Source organism: Rhipicephalus microplus, chromosome 1, assembly GCF_043290135.1.
Source record: "Rhipicephalus microplus isolate Deutch F79 chromosome 1, USDA_Rmic, whole genome shotgun sequence".
Lineage (NCBI taxonomy): Eukaryota > Metazoa > Arthropoda > Arachnida > Ixodida > Ixodidae > Rhipicephalus > Rhipicephalus microplus.
In genome coordinates, this window is record NC_134700.1 from 279177525 (window position 1) to 279194401 (window position 16877).

Consider the following 16877-nt stretch of genomic DNA (forward strand, 5'->3'; position numbering starts at 1 on the left):
TTTGTCTAGAAACGTTACGAGATGACGCTAAAGATGTGTAAAAATATAAGAACAGACAAACGTTGAACAGTCACATATTTTTTACATAACGATTTACTTACAGTTGTTTAACAAGACCAACAGAAACATGGATATTATCATAATTACTAAGCTATTATCAACACCAAAAGCGGTAAGGTGATATGTAATGCTTGTGCTTGCGAGAATGGTAGCACTGGCTAGTTCTACGTAGAAAATGCCAGATAATGCTCAAGTATACAATTGACGATAACGCAACCTTATGTCTGTACCACATGACTACATATGTATTGATTATAAAATGAGATATCCAGCACTGAAACCACAATTGACGTTTCAATCAACGTTGCGCCTGCAATATGATCTTTTTCTGACGCCGTTTCGAGAGCTGGTGCGGCTCTAAGGTTGAATAGTTCATTTTCACACAGAATGTTTGTATTCAACTGCTGATGGAACTGTGGTATTTATTCTTTGCATTCATTGGGTCAATGCTGCCGATGTAAATTTTTCTTAAATCTCTCGCATTTAGGTTACCAGTGCCTGTTGGCGCCGTTACTGGGTAAATATAAACTGTCAATCGCCTGTAGTGCGTACCCGTTTACCGCAGCCCTTGGTATATTGACATGTGTCACACGTGTTTGGAGGAACAGGTTATACGGCGCACCTGACACATTTTGCACGTTATTCATGTCATGACCAGCCAGACATATGTATTCTTCGAGCCCTCTTTCCCTGTCATTCCAACTATGGTCACCGCAAAATAGGCATACTACCACAAGATCACCTAGACATGAGTGGGCTTCATAGGTACAATGATACAAATATTTTGAAGTGCCTACAATACGCGAAAAAACGCTTCGCATTAAAAAAATGACTAGCCCTACTATTGAGCTTTCAAGGCATCAAAAGCGCTGTCTGATAGTCTTGTGTAATTAAATTAAAGTCTGCGTTTTATATACCGTAAAATTTATAGGTTGTGATGTTTTACGCGAAGATATTATGTGAATAAGAGAACTTGATAATGTGATATGATAATCAGAGATGCCAATATTCAGATATTCAGAGAATTTACTGTGAATAAATTTGGACACTTAGGGCTTTCTTGAGGGGCAAGTATGCCTAAGTACATTGGTGTACCATAATCGAGTACCTATGCTCATTCGCATTTATTTCTAAACACTATAAATTGTTCGTTTTTATAACTAATCACAGGCGGTTTCTTGTTAACGCGTACGCCAAAGCTGGCCGACGAACCGGTGTCCTCGTTCTTGACAGCGCTACGTCTTATAAATCGAGCTACCAAAGTGGATAAATTATTACAAAACCAGAACGTGATTAGCACACATGCCGTAATCACAATTTCCGATTAGAAAAAACTATTAAGCTAGCTTCGCAATAGTGGTGCCATGCCTGAAGGAAGGGCGGCACTGGGCGGACTTCCTTGTTTGTCTTCATTATTCTTTTTTCAACACTTTTTTTCTCTCTTCGCTCTATTTCTTGTCTTTCAAAGACGATAGTCTTTCTTGGGGACCTACGATGCAAAAATTTTGGTCTGTCTGTGTCCGTCCGTCTGTCTGTCCGTCTGTCTGTGTCCGTCCGTCTGTCCGTCTGTCTGTGTCCGTCTGTCTGTGTCCGTCCGTCCGTCCGTCCGTCCGTCTGTCTGTGTCCGTCTGTCCGTCTGTCCGTCCGTCTGTCCGTCTGTCTGTCCGTCTGTCCGTTCGTCCGTCTGTCTGTCTGTCTGTCCGTCTGTCCGTCCGTCTGTCCGTCTGTCAGTCCGTCTGTCCGTCCGTCCGTCTGTCTGTCTGTCTGTCTGTCTGTCTGTCTGTGTCCGTCCGTCTATCTGTTTGTGTACGTCCGTCTATCTGTCTGTGTCCATCTGTCTATCTGTCTGTGTCTGTCTGTCCGCCTGTCTGTCTGTCCGTCCGTCCGTCTGTCCATTCTTCTGTCCGTCCGTCCGTCCGTCCGTCTGTCTGTACACTTGTCTGTTTGTCCATTCTTAACGGCACCGGCTTCTTGAAACGGCCGACCCCATCCGCAGCGCCCATCAATGTTGCTCAAGACTCAGCGTTCATACTTGAGCCATTGTCAATTAAAAAGCAATTATTTCGCATGTCTGGGGCACCATAACAACACGTATATATTCCGCATGTGCGTCGTTTACTAGAAAACGCATACATAAGTAATTTTATGGACCATAGCGCTTATCACGCTGCGCTGACCACGCAACGCTTGCACGAAAAGGCGAGTGTTTCCAACGCTTTGCTAAGGCGAGACGGTGGTGGCACCTACCCGTCGCCTTGCGTTCTACACCTTATCACCTCTGAGACGGGCGCGCACACCAATTAGTGACTGAATCAGCGCTTATCTATCAACCGAACACAATTTGTTGAAATTAATGACTGAAAATCTGAAATAACCCAAGTTTCGTCCAGCGTACCTCACGACAGTGTCTTGGCTCCCATTTCATTTCTAATTTTTACGAATGATCTACCTGCATCTATCAATACCAACGTACGTCTTTTTGCCGATGATTGTATAATATATAAAGAAAAAATAACTGTCCTAGCGACCACGTGACCCTTGAAAATGATCTAAAATAAGTATCTCAATGGTGTATGGAGTGGCAGATGACATGAAATTTAGATAGATCAGCATTGCTCAGAATAACCAGAAAAATCATTACATCCGAATTTTTCTATAATATCGTGGCCACTCAACTAACTCCTGTTAATAAACACAGGCATCTTGGATAAATCATATCTAATAACTTTAAATAGGAGGCACACGTAACCTTGTACAAATCATATCTAATGACTTTAAATAGGAGGCACACGTAAACCTTGTAACATAATCTGCAATAAACAAATTATTTTCTGAAAAGGCGCCTTCATTCAGCACCGTGCGCTACGAAGCTACTTGCCTATGGCACATTTTTCAGACCAGTGCTTGAGTACTCTAACGTCGATTGGTCCCCATCTACAAAAAAAAGTAATAAATGAATTAGAAAACGTGCGAAGGAAAGCATTCAGGTTTATTCTTAATAAATATCGTACATCTGACTCCCTATCAACAATAATGCAAGAATCAGGAATACTGATGCTCAGTTACCGTGCCAAAATCGCCTGCCAGAAAATGCTGTCTGAGATTTTTCACAATAAGCTTCGTATTGATAGGAACAAATACCTATATCACCCAGGACCTAGGCCCTCTCGTCATAAGCACCGCCAATTCCTTGTAGAATACAGGTTCAAACATGACTGTTTTAAATTCTCGTTTTTCCACAAGCCATCACCTTCATACATAACTACCTGTAATAAAGAAATAACTTCCTGTCACTTCCTGCAAACCACCTATGTGTTTCTCAAACATAAACTCTTCGTATAGTACTAACCTTACCATTTTCGCTCTATGTATTGATTTAATTTTCATCCTCTAACGAGCGATTCACACATTACTAATGTATACCCTTCTTTTATCATGATGACTTCTTTTTCATACCACATGCCTAGTAGCCTTTGTATGAATGTTTTTTTTTTACTTTCCAGGTGTGTTTGTTAAATTTTACGTGCAACTTTCTTGTTAGTTCACCGAATTTTCAGCTGCGAATTGAACACTCTTGTATATTTTTACTCTGTGTATGCCCTTCCTGCAAAAATACCCGTTGGGATTGGCAGTATGTCTGAAAGAAAAATATATATTTCAAGCAATTTCTCGCCCCTTTTATGGTCCTTTTTTTCTCTTCCCTTTGTTTATCTCTCTATCTCTCATCCTTTCTATTTCCTTCTTCCTCTTTCGTATTCAGAATCCTGTTTTTAAAAAAGTAATTAAAGGTCAATTCCAGCCTTTACAAACACGTTTTATGTTTCTCCTTTGTGCAGTACCACCCGTATCGGTGAAAATACTCGGCACGCATCGGACCTTTGAAGTTGACGTCTCTGCAGAGTTCCGCTGCGAAGTCGTCGGGTCGAGGCCTCCGCCAAAGGTAAGCCTCTTGCTCTGTGCACGTCCGGGTAAAAATCTTCTTATCATCTTTGCTTTTTCACTCAAGGTGTATGCGGAGAGATGGCATAGGTGAAACACGATGAACACAAATTGAAACACGCTCAAACACATTCCTTGTGCCATGAGCACACTCTAGAAGCTTCACATAATGCGTGCTCAGACGGCCCTTGGCTTGCTATGAACATGATAGTCAGGTATGTTAACGCAGTTATGGTTGAAGCGTTAACTGATTGGGTTATGAAATGAGAACTGAGCACACCAGTTATTGTGCAGTACGAGGGCGCGACGGTGAGGAAAGCTGCACAGGTGCGCCCGCACATCTTACCATGGAACTGTCGATCGAGTTAAGGCATTAGAGCTTACACGCTATCTACGAGCGTAAACAATTTAGTCCTTCCATAAGTGCCCACCAATTCCGGTAAGCTGTGTTCGCCTATATTTCGTTTACGTTCGCGGTTGTACTTCTTTTTTTTTTTGCATAAAGCGCCTGCGAGAACGCACGCGGAGGCAAGCTACAAAACTTTAGGGAAGCCACCAGCGCGTAGAAAGTTTCATGTCGTTTTGTGTTCCTTAAAGGCAACGCCAAAATATTCAAGTATCCTTCTCCAATTATCAGCAAGTGCCAGTTTACTGTACTTCATTCGATCACCTTAATTGAAATGCGCCTATACTCAGCAAAACGTATTGTGAAGGCTAATAAATGACCACAGCCTACCGATAGTTATAGCGCGAGAACAGAACGACGACACAGAGACAAGAACGACACGAAGGACACGAGCGCTCGTGTCCTTCGTGTTTTTCTTGTCTGTGAGTTGTTCTGTTCTCGCGCTATAGCTTTCGTCATGTCATACCAACTAGCGCAAGCTGCCACGCCATAGCCTAATTACACCCTGAAATGCCTGCGCTGACTGCAACTTCTTGTAGACATTTAAACATTTCTTGGTTACAATCTTGTAACGCGTCTGGTTTTTTTGCTGTCTGCCAGGCTCTGCCACTCAAGCCACCAATTGGCTTTGGCAGGCCTAGTCACATGTACTGTTTTATTTGAAGAAATAAAAGGTATTATTATTATTATACCATATATATATATATATATATATATATATATATATATATATATATATATATATATATATATATATAGTGAAGAATAAAGGAGCACACTTACGAAAATTTGATAATTGTTTACTCTACGTTTCGGCCGTGGCACGGCCTTCGTCAGGATTAACGTTAATCCTGACGAAGGCCGTGCCACGGCCGAAACGTAGAGTAAACAATTATCAAATTTTCGTAAGTGCGCTCCTTTATTCTTCACTATATTTGCACCGGACCCACAGAATTTCTTTTTTGAATCATATATATATATATATATATATATATTGACGCGTGTGTACTGGTGGACCAAAACAACAATAAGGGGATTTGGCGGACACCAGGTAGTGGAGCTCTGGCTGATTGAAGAAAAAAGAAGGCGATCTTGCTGTTCGGCTGCTGAGAGTCGCTGTGTGAACGTTTATACGTTTATCTGCCTTTGGTTCGCGCTGCACCACGACACTGGTGGAAGTGCTGGGACGCAACCCTACCTAATGCTCCATACTCCCACTGGGAGCCGTTCATCGAGCTCGGACGCATTGTCACCCATTGCAACTCCCGTGCACCGGTTCAGTCGGCGGGTGATAGGCCTCGCTCCAGAGTTCACGCCTTCCACGGAACCTCGCAAGTGCCGATTACCTCTACAAATGGCCAACGCCAGTCCGCAACCGGCGCCCCAAGGCCCCCCGCCAACACAGCCTTCACAGGTAACCATCTTTCAACCACTGGTTCCCTATCACTTTAGTGGCGGTGCCCATGAAGACGTGGACGACTGGCTTGAGCACTACGAGCGTGTCGCCAAGATTAATCTGTGGCCTGAACAAGAAAAGCTCTCACGCGCCTATTTCTACCTTGACGGCGGTGCGAAAATATGGTATGAGAACAGAGAATCCAGTCTGTTAACTTGGGGCGACTTCCGACAACAGCTTGTCGATACGTTCACCAATGTCGATCGACGTGACCGTGCGCAGCAGCTATTGGAGCTACGTGTTCAAAAACCCAATGAAAGCGTTACTATGTTTGCTGAAGATATGACTCGTCTTTTTCGTCGAGCTGACCCGAACATGAGTGAAGATAGGAAGTTGAGCTACCTCATGCGCGGCGTTAAGGAGCAACTTTTCGCCGGGCTACTGCGCCATCCTCCAAGTACCGTAGTTGACTTCATCAAGGAGGCTACGGCTATCGAGCGGGCGCTCCATCAACGATGCAGGCAGTATCATCGAAAGTCTAGCAGCGCCCCAATCAATGCTGCCGCCATACCTGAGGATCAAAGCTCCCTGCGAGACCTCATTAGGGAGATAGTTCGCGAAGAACTTCAAAAGTTCCGGAATTCGGTTGCTCAAACCCTCGTTGCGTCCGTCGCTGAACTGGTACGCGACAAAATCCGCCACGCCTTTTCTACCGCTGGTCCTGGTGACGAGCACCGTCCCATGAGCTATGCCGATGCTCTGCGACGTTCACCATCTGGTACATCGCCGTCATATCACCCAGTGCCGACGGCCTCTTGGTCACCGCGGCAAGAGCAGACCCTGAGCCGATCGCCAAGCCAACCGACGTACCACCAGGCGTCCACAGCAGCACCATGGACATCGTCGCAAGAAGGGAGGCTCAGACGTCCACCACTCCGAAGAACAGACGCGTGGCGCACAATCGATCGACGTCCACTATGCTTCAACTTCGGAAGTGCAGGTCATATTGCCTGTCATTGCTGGCACCGCAATGATTCGTTCCGCCCACTTCGAACATGGTCTGACGATCGACGTGCGAACGAAGAATACATACCACGCCGGGAGGACGCCTCTTTCCATGGAGCCCATTCTCACTTTTACGAATACCGTAATTCTGACGAGGAGGCAATGCCTACCCGCCAGCCAGGTTTGGGACGTCAATCCCGCTCTCCTTCTCCCGCTCATTCACCTTCGTCACACCGACGTACCTCCTCGGACCTTAACGCAAGAAGGTCACCCAGCCCGCGACGGGGAAACTGAGGGCGGCGACCTCCGGGGGTAAGGTTGCAGGCCATGAAGATGACAACGAAAAGCCCCCATTACACGACGCTGTAAATTCGACAAGACGTGAGAGCGACGACATTGTGACCGCTGACCTGAGTGTTTTTCTTGACGGCCAGAAAGTAACAGCCTCAGTCGACACCGGTGCCGACTTTTCTATCATCAGTCAGGACCTCGCCATGCGCCTCAAGAAAGTGAAGACTCCGTGGACAGGCCCTCAAATAAGGACGGCAGGTGGTCAGTTATTGATGCCCTCTGGAAGATGCACAGCGAGAATTGACATAGGAGGTTCTTCTTTCGTTGCGTCGTTCGTCGTTCTCGCCGCATGCTGCAAGGATCTAATTATTGGTATGGACTTCTTACGAGAGTACGGCGCCGTCATCAATATCCCAGACAGTTTGATTACATTCCGCAACAGTTCGGACGCATCTGATTGTACACAGGCGCGACCGAATCAATTGCGTCTAACTGATGACGATGTGGTTCTTTCTCCACGGTCATGCACGCTTGTTTCTGTGGCAGCCGCTGTCCAGTTTGACGGCGAAGGAGTAGCAGACCGAGTAACCTCGCTCCTCTTCACACACGGCATTTCCGTCGCAAGAGGTATCGTCAGTGTCGCCGCTGGACGCACGGACTTGCTTCTGACAAATTTTAGTGATGAGCGCCGGCACCTTCCAAAAGGCATGGCCGTCGCTTACTTCGACGATATCACAGACGCAGAAGGCTGCTTGGCAGTAGTCGACGAGGCACCAAAACTTTATTCGACACCAGTTCTTGACGTTAGCACTACTTTGCCTAAGAACGAGCGAAAGAGGCTTCTTGAGCTACTGGCCGAATTCAAAGACTGCTTTTCGACAAGATCAAGAGTTGGCCGCACGCCTCTAACCAAGCATCGGATAATTACCGAGGACATGGCAAGACCAATTCACCAAAACCCCTATCGCGTGGCTGCAAAAGAACGCGAAGTGATACAAGAGCAAGTCGACAAAATGCTAGAAGATGGCGTCATTCAGCCCTCAAAAAGCCCCTGGGCGTCACCTGTAGTCCTCGTTAAAAAAAAAGATGGCAACCTGCGCTTCTGTGTAGATTACCGAAAACTCAATCAGGTGACAAAGAGAGATGTGTATCTACTTCCTCGTATAGATGACTCTCTCGACAGACTTCGACATGCTCGTTACTTTTCATCGATGGACTTAAGGAGTGGGTATTGGCAAATCGAGGTAGACCCAAGAGACCGCGAGAAGACTGCCTTTGTGACACCAGATGGCTTATATGAATTTAAAGTCTTGCCCTTTGGTTTATGTTCAGCGCCTGCTACCTTTCAAAGACTTATGGATACCGTACTTTTGGGTTGAAGTGGAAAACCTGCTTGGTCTACCTTGATGATGTCGTAGTTTTCGCCGCAACATTTGACCAGCATCTTAAAAGACTTGAGGCAGTTTTACAAGCCATACGGTCTGCGGGCTTGACGTTGAAGCCTGAAAAATGCCACTTTTGCTATGAAGAGCTGCAATTTCTTGGCCACGTTGTCAGTCACGCAGGCGGTCGTCCTGATCCTGAAAAGATCGCAGCTGTTGCACAGTTCCCAGTGCCGACTGATAAGAAGGCTGTCCGACGATTCCTCGGACTATGTGCGTATTATAGGTGATTCATCGCGGACTTCGCACGCATCGCATCACCGTTGACCCGCCTCACGAGAGAAGACGTTGCTTTCCAATGAAGCAACGAAGAGGAAGCTGCTTTTAAGAATCTCCGCCAGCGACTACAGACGCCTCCAGTGCTTGCCCACTTTGATGAGAAAGCCCCAACAATGCTACACACGGATGCCAGCAATATTGGTTTGGGAGCAGTGCTTGTGCAGCTGCAAGAGGGCACAGAAAGAGTAATCACCTATGCAAGCCGAACACTAACACGCGCTGAGACTAATTACTCCACGACTGAGAAGGAATGCCTCGCCGTGGTATGGGCGGTCACGAAATTTCGCCCGTATTTATACGGCCGCCCTTTCAAAGTCATCAGCGACCACCACTCACTGTGTTGGTTGACAAATCTTAAAGATCCTACCGGGAGATTAGCGCGTTGGAGTCTCAGGCTGCAGGAGTACGACATGACTGTCGTACACAAGTCAGGAAAGCGCCACATGGACGCCGACTGTCTATCCCGCTCACCCATTGAATCGGCAACTCTATCCGATGAGGAGGAAACAGCATTTCTCGGTGTGCTTGACTCAACCGCTATTACACAGCAACAACGTGGCGACCCTGAGTTACTTGCCCTAATTAATTACCTGGAGGGGAGATTTCAGAATGCACCAACTGTTTTCGTAAGAGCACTGTCATCATTTTGCTTACGGAGCAGAGTACTATACAATAGAAACTTCTCTTCGACAGGATCTGCGTATTTGCTCGTCATCCCAGCAGCCCTTCGCTCCGAAGTACTCGAAGCATGCCACAACGAGGTGACTTCAGGCCACTTAGGTTACACAAGAACGTTGGCCAGAGCACGGCAGCGCTACTTCTGGCCAAGACTGACCGTTGCCGTAAAACACCATGTTCGTACTTGCCTCGACTGCCAGCGACGGAAGTCACCACCGACTAAACCAGCTGGCCTCCTGCAGCCCGTGCAGGTCCCAAGAACACCAATCGACCAGATTGGAATGAATATTTTGGGCTCACTTCCTACTTCTACTGCTGGGAACCGCTGGGTTATTGTCGCGACTGATTACCTTACCCGTTATGCTGAAACAAAGGCTATCCAGAGAGGTACAGCAGCGGAGGTGGCACAATTTTTCATCGAGAACGTTGTCCTGCGGCATGGTGCACCAAGCGTCGTAATCACAGACAGAGGAACCGCATTTACGGCAGCTCTTTTGGAACAAGTCCTCATGCTGAGTGGAACAACCCATCGCAAGACCACCGCCTACCACTCGCAAACGAACGGGCTTACAGAGCGTCTGAACAAAACAATTGAAGACATGCTTTCAATGTACGTAGACGTCGAACACAAACACTGGGACGAAATATTGCCATATATCACGTTTGCATACAACACTGCCAAGCAAGAAACAACCCAGATGACCCCGTTCAGCATAATTCACGGAAGGGAAGTACGAACCATGTTAGATGCGATGCTAGCGCACGAATGCGACGACATCGAACCAGACGCCAAGATGTTTTTAGAACGAGCAGGAGAAGCAAGGCAACCAGCACGCCTGCGAATCCAGCAACAACAAGAGTACGACGCGAGCCGCTACAATTCTCGCCGCAGAACAGTCGTTTACCAGACCGGCGACAGAGTATGGGTTTAGACGCCCATACGGAAACGAGGACTCTCTGAAAAGCTCCTAAGGAGATACTTTGGCCCATATCTAGTACTGCGACGACTGAGTGATGTTACGTACGAGGTCGTCCCCGACAGTTCATATAGTACGAGGCTTCGCCAGCACCGTCCTGAACTAGTTCACGTTGTGCGCATGAAGCCTTATGAAAGGTAGTGACTGCGCAAGACACTTCCTAAAGAACAGACAAAAAAAAACTGCACTACTGGTTTAGCATCGGGGCGATGCTCATTAAGAGGGGGGGCAAATGACGCGCGTGTACTGGTGGACCAAAACAACAATAAGGGGATTTGGCGGACACCAGGTAGTGGAGCTCTGGCTGATTGAAGAAAAAAGAAGGCGATCTTGCTGTTCGGCTGCTGAGAGTCGCTGTGTGAACGTTTATACGTTTATCTGCCTTTGGTTCGCGCTGCACCAAGACTATATATATATATATATATATATATATATATATTCGCGCATTTCACCATTGTAAGTATTGAGCGCTGGGAGTGTGTTATACGTTGCCGTTATCAAAGAAGAAGAAAAGTGCACTAACAGCCAAGTGTCGTATATACAGGTCTGCGCGCCTCAGAGATTGTATGGCTCTGCTTTGTTTCCCTCTGTCTCTCCCTGTTTTCATTTCGCTATTCTAGTTCTCTCTCCTGCTCAGTGCAGGGTAGCAAACCGTGGGTATCTCGTGGTCAACCTTTTCTGTTGACTTTCTTTATTCTGTCCCTTTCCCTCGTGACAATTGAATTTCGCATTTCAGTGGGGCACCTGTAAAGCACGCGCACGCACGCACGCACGCACACGCACACGCACGCACACACACACACACGCACACACACACACACACACACACACACACACACACACACACACACACACACACACACACACACACACACACACACAAGTGTGTGTGTGCGAGCACGCACGCTAGCTTACCTTTAGCACCTTTAAGAGCTATTTACACGGAATAAATCGGTGCAGCTAAAATACCTTCAGCTTCGTATTATGCGCGGTTTCTAGAGGAGTGTTTTCAAGGAGGAAACTGCGATGACAAGTTCGCAAAGAGAACGCATCGCCTTCAGTGCGCCAGATTGGAGCAGGCAGTGCGCTCAACATCGGCGCGCCAAGTATACCAACTCCGTCGAGTGATTTGAAATTCAGCTATTAGGGCGAGCTCCCTGTGGTCCCGCCATAATCACTGCCAGCGGTGCAGCGCTTTCCTCGACCGCCGCGTAACTTAGCCCCCGGTCAAACACGGCAAGCCTCCCTCTACCACGCGGAGGGTAATATTATAATTGTATATTATTTATATGTGGGGGTTAACGTCCCGAAACCAACATATGATTATGAGAGACGCCGTAGTGGAGGGCTCCGGAAATTTCGACCACGTGGGGTTCTTTAACGAGCACCCAAATGTTAGCACATGGGCCTACAACATTTCCGCCTGCATCGGAAATGCAGCCGCCGCAGCCGGTATTCGATTCCGAGACCTGCGGGTCAGCAGCCGAGTACCTCAGCCACTACACCACCATGGCGGGGCAATCTTATAATTGTTTACATATCTTTTAATGCGTCATGGTAGTAGTAGCAAACCTCCAACGGCACCAAATTTATAAAAAAGCACCGTTTTCTTCAACATCTTAAGGTTCATTGACGCATTACAATAAAGATATTGGAGTAGACAAAGAAAAGCGAACAAAAAAGAATTACAGCATTTATTTATTGCGAGTTAAGTGAATAAGTTAGAAATACTCGAGTGAAACAGTGCCTTGGTTTAGTTGGATGAACTGTACTCTGTAAACATTGATACGTTTCAATATTATAAGTTCATTACTGGAGGAGAAAATCAAGGTGGAATTTTCACTTTTAAATTTCTCGTTGAAATCTGCGCACGTGACGTCATGAATTTGAAGTGGTGTTCTCCCGTATTTTGGTGACATGGACTCGATGAAATTTTTTGTAACTTCGCACTTTAAATATGCAGCCTCAGTAGATGACAATGTACTTATTTTTACCGGTCAGAAACGACGTATACCTACAGTAGACGCTGTCAAAATCTTCTACGTTATGATGCTCGCTGCGGGAATCTCCAGGTGGCGTCTCCACTCTCATTTTCTTTTCGCACGTTTTCTTACTTACTAAGCGTCGTATTGCAGTAAGAAGGCCGTTTCCTGAATCGTAAAATTATACTTTAGCAATACAAAAAAATCGCTTTTCTCTTTTGTGTCTCTTCAAAAGCTTTATGCGCGCATGAATCAGCAAATGATCCTATCTTGACTAAGTTACACTTCATTCACTCACTCACGCACTCATTAACTCAATTATTTGATGGTAAAGATGAGCCGACTGTCGACTAGACGATTACGAAATAGACCATTCTCAGTTGTTATTCAACGTAAGCGAAACTACCAACAGCGTATCTTTAGGCAGGCAGATGGCGTACCAGTTTCCCGTATAACCACATTGTGGCAAATACGTTTTCTTTTTTATCATTGTTCCGTAATACAATCACAGGCTGACTAGGTACGTGTCCACACGTAAAATTCATTACTTTAGACAATCGTCGAACACTCGAGAAAAGAAAAGTGTGCTTGAAGTGTTTATACTCTGCACTTACAAGACTAATTTTTTAGTCAATCAACGTGTTCTGCTCATGGATCTCACATTTAGGAACGACGACCTCGCGGAGTATGAGGCACGTTTAACAAAATTATCATATCGTGTATACAGCCTATAATGGTAACCAATCTTACATGACTGTAGACAAGTTTGGCAAACTAATTGCCCAATGGTAAGCTCGGCCACGCAATGTCTATTATAAGCCAAAACCATTGCGTCATATGCAGCGGCTCATTATTATTATTATAAATATAACTGAAACCAGCGTACATGTAACGGCCTCTTATTTATACCTAAAGAGGTGTGCTGTTTCCGAATTCCCTTTCCTGCACAACTACGCAGTAAAACGAAAAAAAAATATCCATTCTGATGACCGTAAGCTGAGCTATTGGGTAGGTATTTTTAATAATAGACCATAGGCGATCAAACGCAAGTCTAAAAATAGAAGTCTGTAACGAGACGTCATCGTTGTCTTGACTTGTATTTCTTGACCGTGTTAGTGCGCCTACCGTCTCATATCAATAAATATCCGCATGGACGTATTCAGCCCCACAAAGTATACGCGAGAAACAGATTTCTTTCATTCTTTATTGTTTTTTTTTTACCTTTTGCTATATGTACCAAACTCTGTGCGTTTCGTTTCCAAAACGGTACGCAGGTATCGTGGTGGCTGGACGAAGAGCGCTTGGAGCCGTTCCTGACGGAAGAGAAGGCCAACTCGACCACCACGTCCTTGTTACTCGTGCTGACGTCACGCGCCGACAAGGCCACACTAACGTGTCGCGCTCTCAACACGCGGCTTCCCGGAGAGGTGTGGGAGGACACACTGCTGCTCAACGTCTATCGTGAGTATTACAGTACAAGAAAGTCGCATGGTCATTTTTTGTAATTATTTAATACTGCTCGAAGGACACACTGCTGCTCAACGTCTATTGTGAGTATTACAGTACAAGAAAGTCGCATGGTCCTTTTTTGTAATTATTTAATACTGCTCGAAGGACACACTGCTGCTCAACGTCTATCGTGAGTATTACAGTACAAGAAAGTAGCGTGGTCATTTTCTGTAATTATTTATTACTGCTCGAAGGACACACTGCTGCTCAACGTCTATCGTGAGTATTACAGTACAAGAAAGTCGCATGGTCCTTTTTTGTAATTACTTAATACTGCCCGAAGGCAAACAAGTTGGTTGTAGTGATACGGCGGGGTTATTGTTACACTTCTTGGTGGTGCGGACGTGCAAAAAGGTCGCATGGTCCTTTTTTTTGTATTTGCCTAAGACTGATAGAGGGCGAACAGTCGGTTGTAGTGATACGGCGCGGGTACATTCCTTGTTACATGGACGCCATTGGGTGGCGTCAGCAAGGCGTATCACTCACTTTAATGCCCACGGTCGCATTTCACTAAGACATTCACCTTAACTTGCGTAAGCGCTCTGTCGACTTGCTCAAGAACGCTAGCGTGGACTCCTATCTATGGTTCCATCAGAGAGTCCATAAATTCTCGACGTTAATTTCTTCTCACGTACGAGATATTGGGGTGCCAGACGTGCACGTATAACTAAACATCTGCGTCGCTGCCGCCGTAGTTTGGTATATAGTTTAAGCACTAATGGCACAGCTTTCGACGTCGCCAAGCGTGCTCATATATGGCGCTTTAAAACCTACGTGTATCGTAATCACTAACTTTACGTAATCACTACTAAAATGTAATGAGAGCACTTACGCAATGTAGCAACCAGCTCAAAGTTCTGCTATTTAAAGTATCGATTACCACTGTTACCAGAATAGTCACAGCAGTGCGCGTTTTCGGTAACTGCATTTTTTCAAGTCAAATTACATGCTCAGAGACAAGCTGAAGCGCTCTGTTAGTGACCCTTAATGCTTCCGCATGCAGCTGCACCTGGCGGCTCTCAGTAGCATTAGTGCAGTGTCGGAAACCTTTCGCAAAAGCCACTAAAATCACGCAAACCTATTAATGGGGCATGTGAGTCTGTATACCTGCATAGTCATAATTTATACAGCTTTTCGTCACAAAACCAGGATATGAATACGAGAGACGTCGTAGTTTAGGACTGTGGAAATTTCGAGAGTTTTTTAACGCACACCGAAATCTATAGGCAGCTCGGCCTCTAGCTTGTCAGCCCCATCGAAATGCGGCCACCATGGCCTCGAGTCGATACTGCGACTTTCAGATCAGCAGTAAAGCATTATAATCACTACGCCACCGAAGAAGGTCTGTATACGTGAAATGGAAAACACCAGCAATTGTGTTAAATACTAGTTGAACACGTACACTCTTTAAAAAAGGCAGTGCTACTTATTAACTTTGAGGTAGTAAATTGTTGTCACAACATTCAGTACAGAAGTAGTAACTGTAGGTAGTAGACCACAGACATTTACTACCTCTGGTTGCTTCTAAGGTAGTAAACGTCTGTGGTATACTACCTGCAGTTACTACTTAGGTAGTGAGTGTTGTGACAACAATTTACTACCTCAAAGTTTGTAAGTAGCACTGCCTTTTCTTTAGGAGTGTAGTGCTATTTTCTTCGATGATTTCAGGGACAGTTTACCTGTTGTTGCTAAGATACGGGAGAAAAGGAAGTGATACAGGAAGTATATGATAATATTTGTCTGTGGTTTAACGTCCCAAAACTAAGACATGATTATGAGAAACGACGTAGTGGAGGGCTCTCAAAATTTGGACCACCTGTGGTTCTTCAACGAGCAGCTACATCCATGCACACGATTCTCCACCCCTTTCACCCCCCCCCCCTCTCCATCAAAAAATGCTGCCGGGATTCGATCCTGCGACCTGCAGGTCAGCACTCGAGCACCATAATCATTAGACCACCGCGGGCAGAGAGCCGGAATACGCTCATGTTGTTCTGGGCGATATGTCGGCTGATCGAAACCGTAATATACCGTTAAAGGGCAACAAAAATATACCATATTCAAAAGATCGTCACAGCGGCGCCAACATAGCAGGCTCGAAGTAAACAACCATTAGCGGAAAGCGACTTCGATTTTTTTTCGGCATTTTATGGCGTCTGTGGTTCAATAAGTGCGTACATCCCCAGCATATATTAAAAACTGTCAACAAACGCTAATGCAAGACGACCAAAGACTGGTCTTCTCGTTGACATAAATCACTGTTTGAAGAGGAAGATTGGGCGCTTTTGAGGACAAGGCTGCAAGGAATAGTTCATCAACGTATGCCTAGAGAAGCAATAAATATCTGTTATCTCTGGGCCGAAATTTTTCCATGCTGCTAAGATGTGTCTTCAGCACAGGTAACGAGGGTTCAGCCAACCCATGAGAGTGTGTTTGTAAGTAGAAATTGTTGTTTTGGGGACTACTGAAAATTTTCTCCTCTTTGTCAGTGATGAAAGATTCATACTTACGAACCGCTGCAGTAACGTCTGCGATAAAACTTTTGAGCACTGACGCATACATGGGCTCGGCGTTTTCATTCCCATTCGTTTTTTTTTATTGATGATGGTACAACTGATTACGTTGGTGAATAAAAGCCACTGCTGTGTTCACTAAGCTCTGCTTTTTATTGTATTTATTGCCACGTGGTTCTCACATTGAAGGAGGCTGCAGTTGGTTGGTTCCAGAATAAGCTCATAAACAACAAATACCAGAAAGAAGAATGTATTTTAAGCAATGAGAGCCTAGACCTAAGTGAAATTGTTGAAGCTTGTTAGCCCTCAGAGAGCAGTGAGGAAAGACGGGTGTGAGATGTGACGTGGGGCTTTCGAGTTATTGTTGCCAGCTCTACTTCAACCTCACCTGCTATAGATT

General features: G+C 45.5%; 1 protein-coding gene and 1 long non-coding RNA gene across 2 annotated transcripts in view; one reads left to right on the forward strand and one right to left on the reverse strand.

The window, feature by feature from the left end:
* Window positions 1–16877, forward strand: part of LOC119165277 (B-cell receptor CD22) — a 232241-nt gene that overhangs the window by 163605 nt on the left and 51759 nt on the right. Inside the window, exons 5-6 of the mRNA XM_075895844.1 lie at window positions 3897–4000; window positions 13730–13916. Of these exons, the coding sequence (XP_075751959.1) occupies window positions 3897–4000; window positions 13730–13916 (291 nt within the window). The remainder of the gene's footprint in view (window positions 1–3896; window positions 4001–13729; window positions 13917–16877) is intronic.
* The window catches only part of LOC142817902 (uncharacterized), a 98047-nt gene that overhangs the window by 25838 nt on the left and 55332 nt on the right, over window positions 1–16877 (reverse strand). The gene's annotated exons all lie outside the window — the stretch shown is intronic.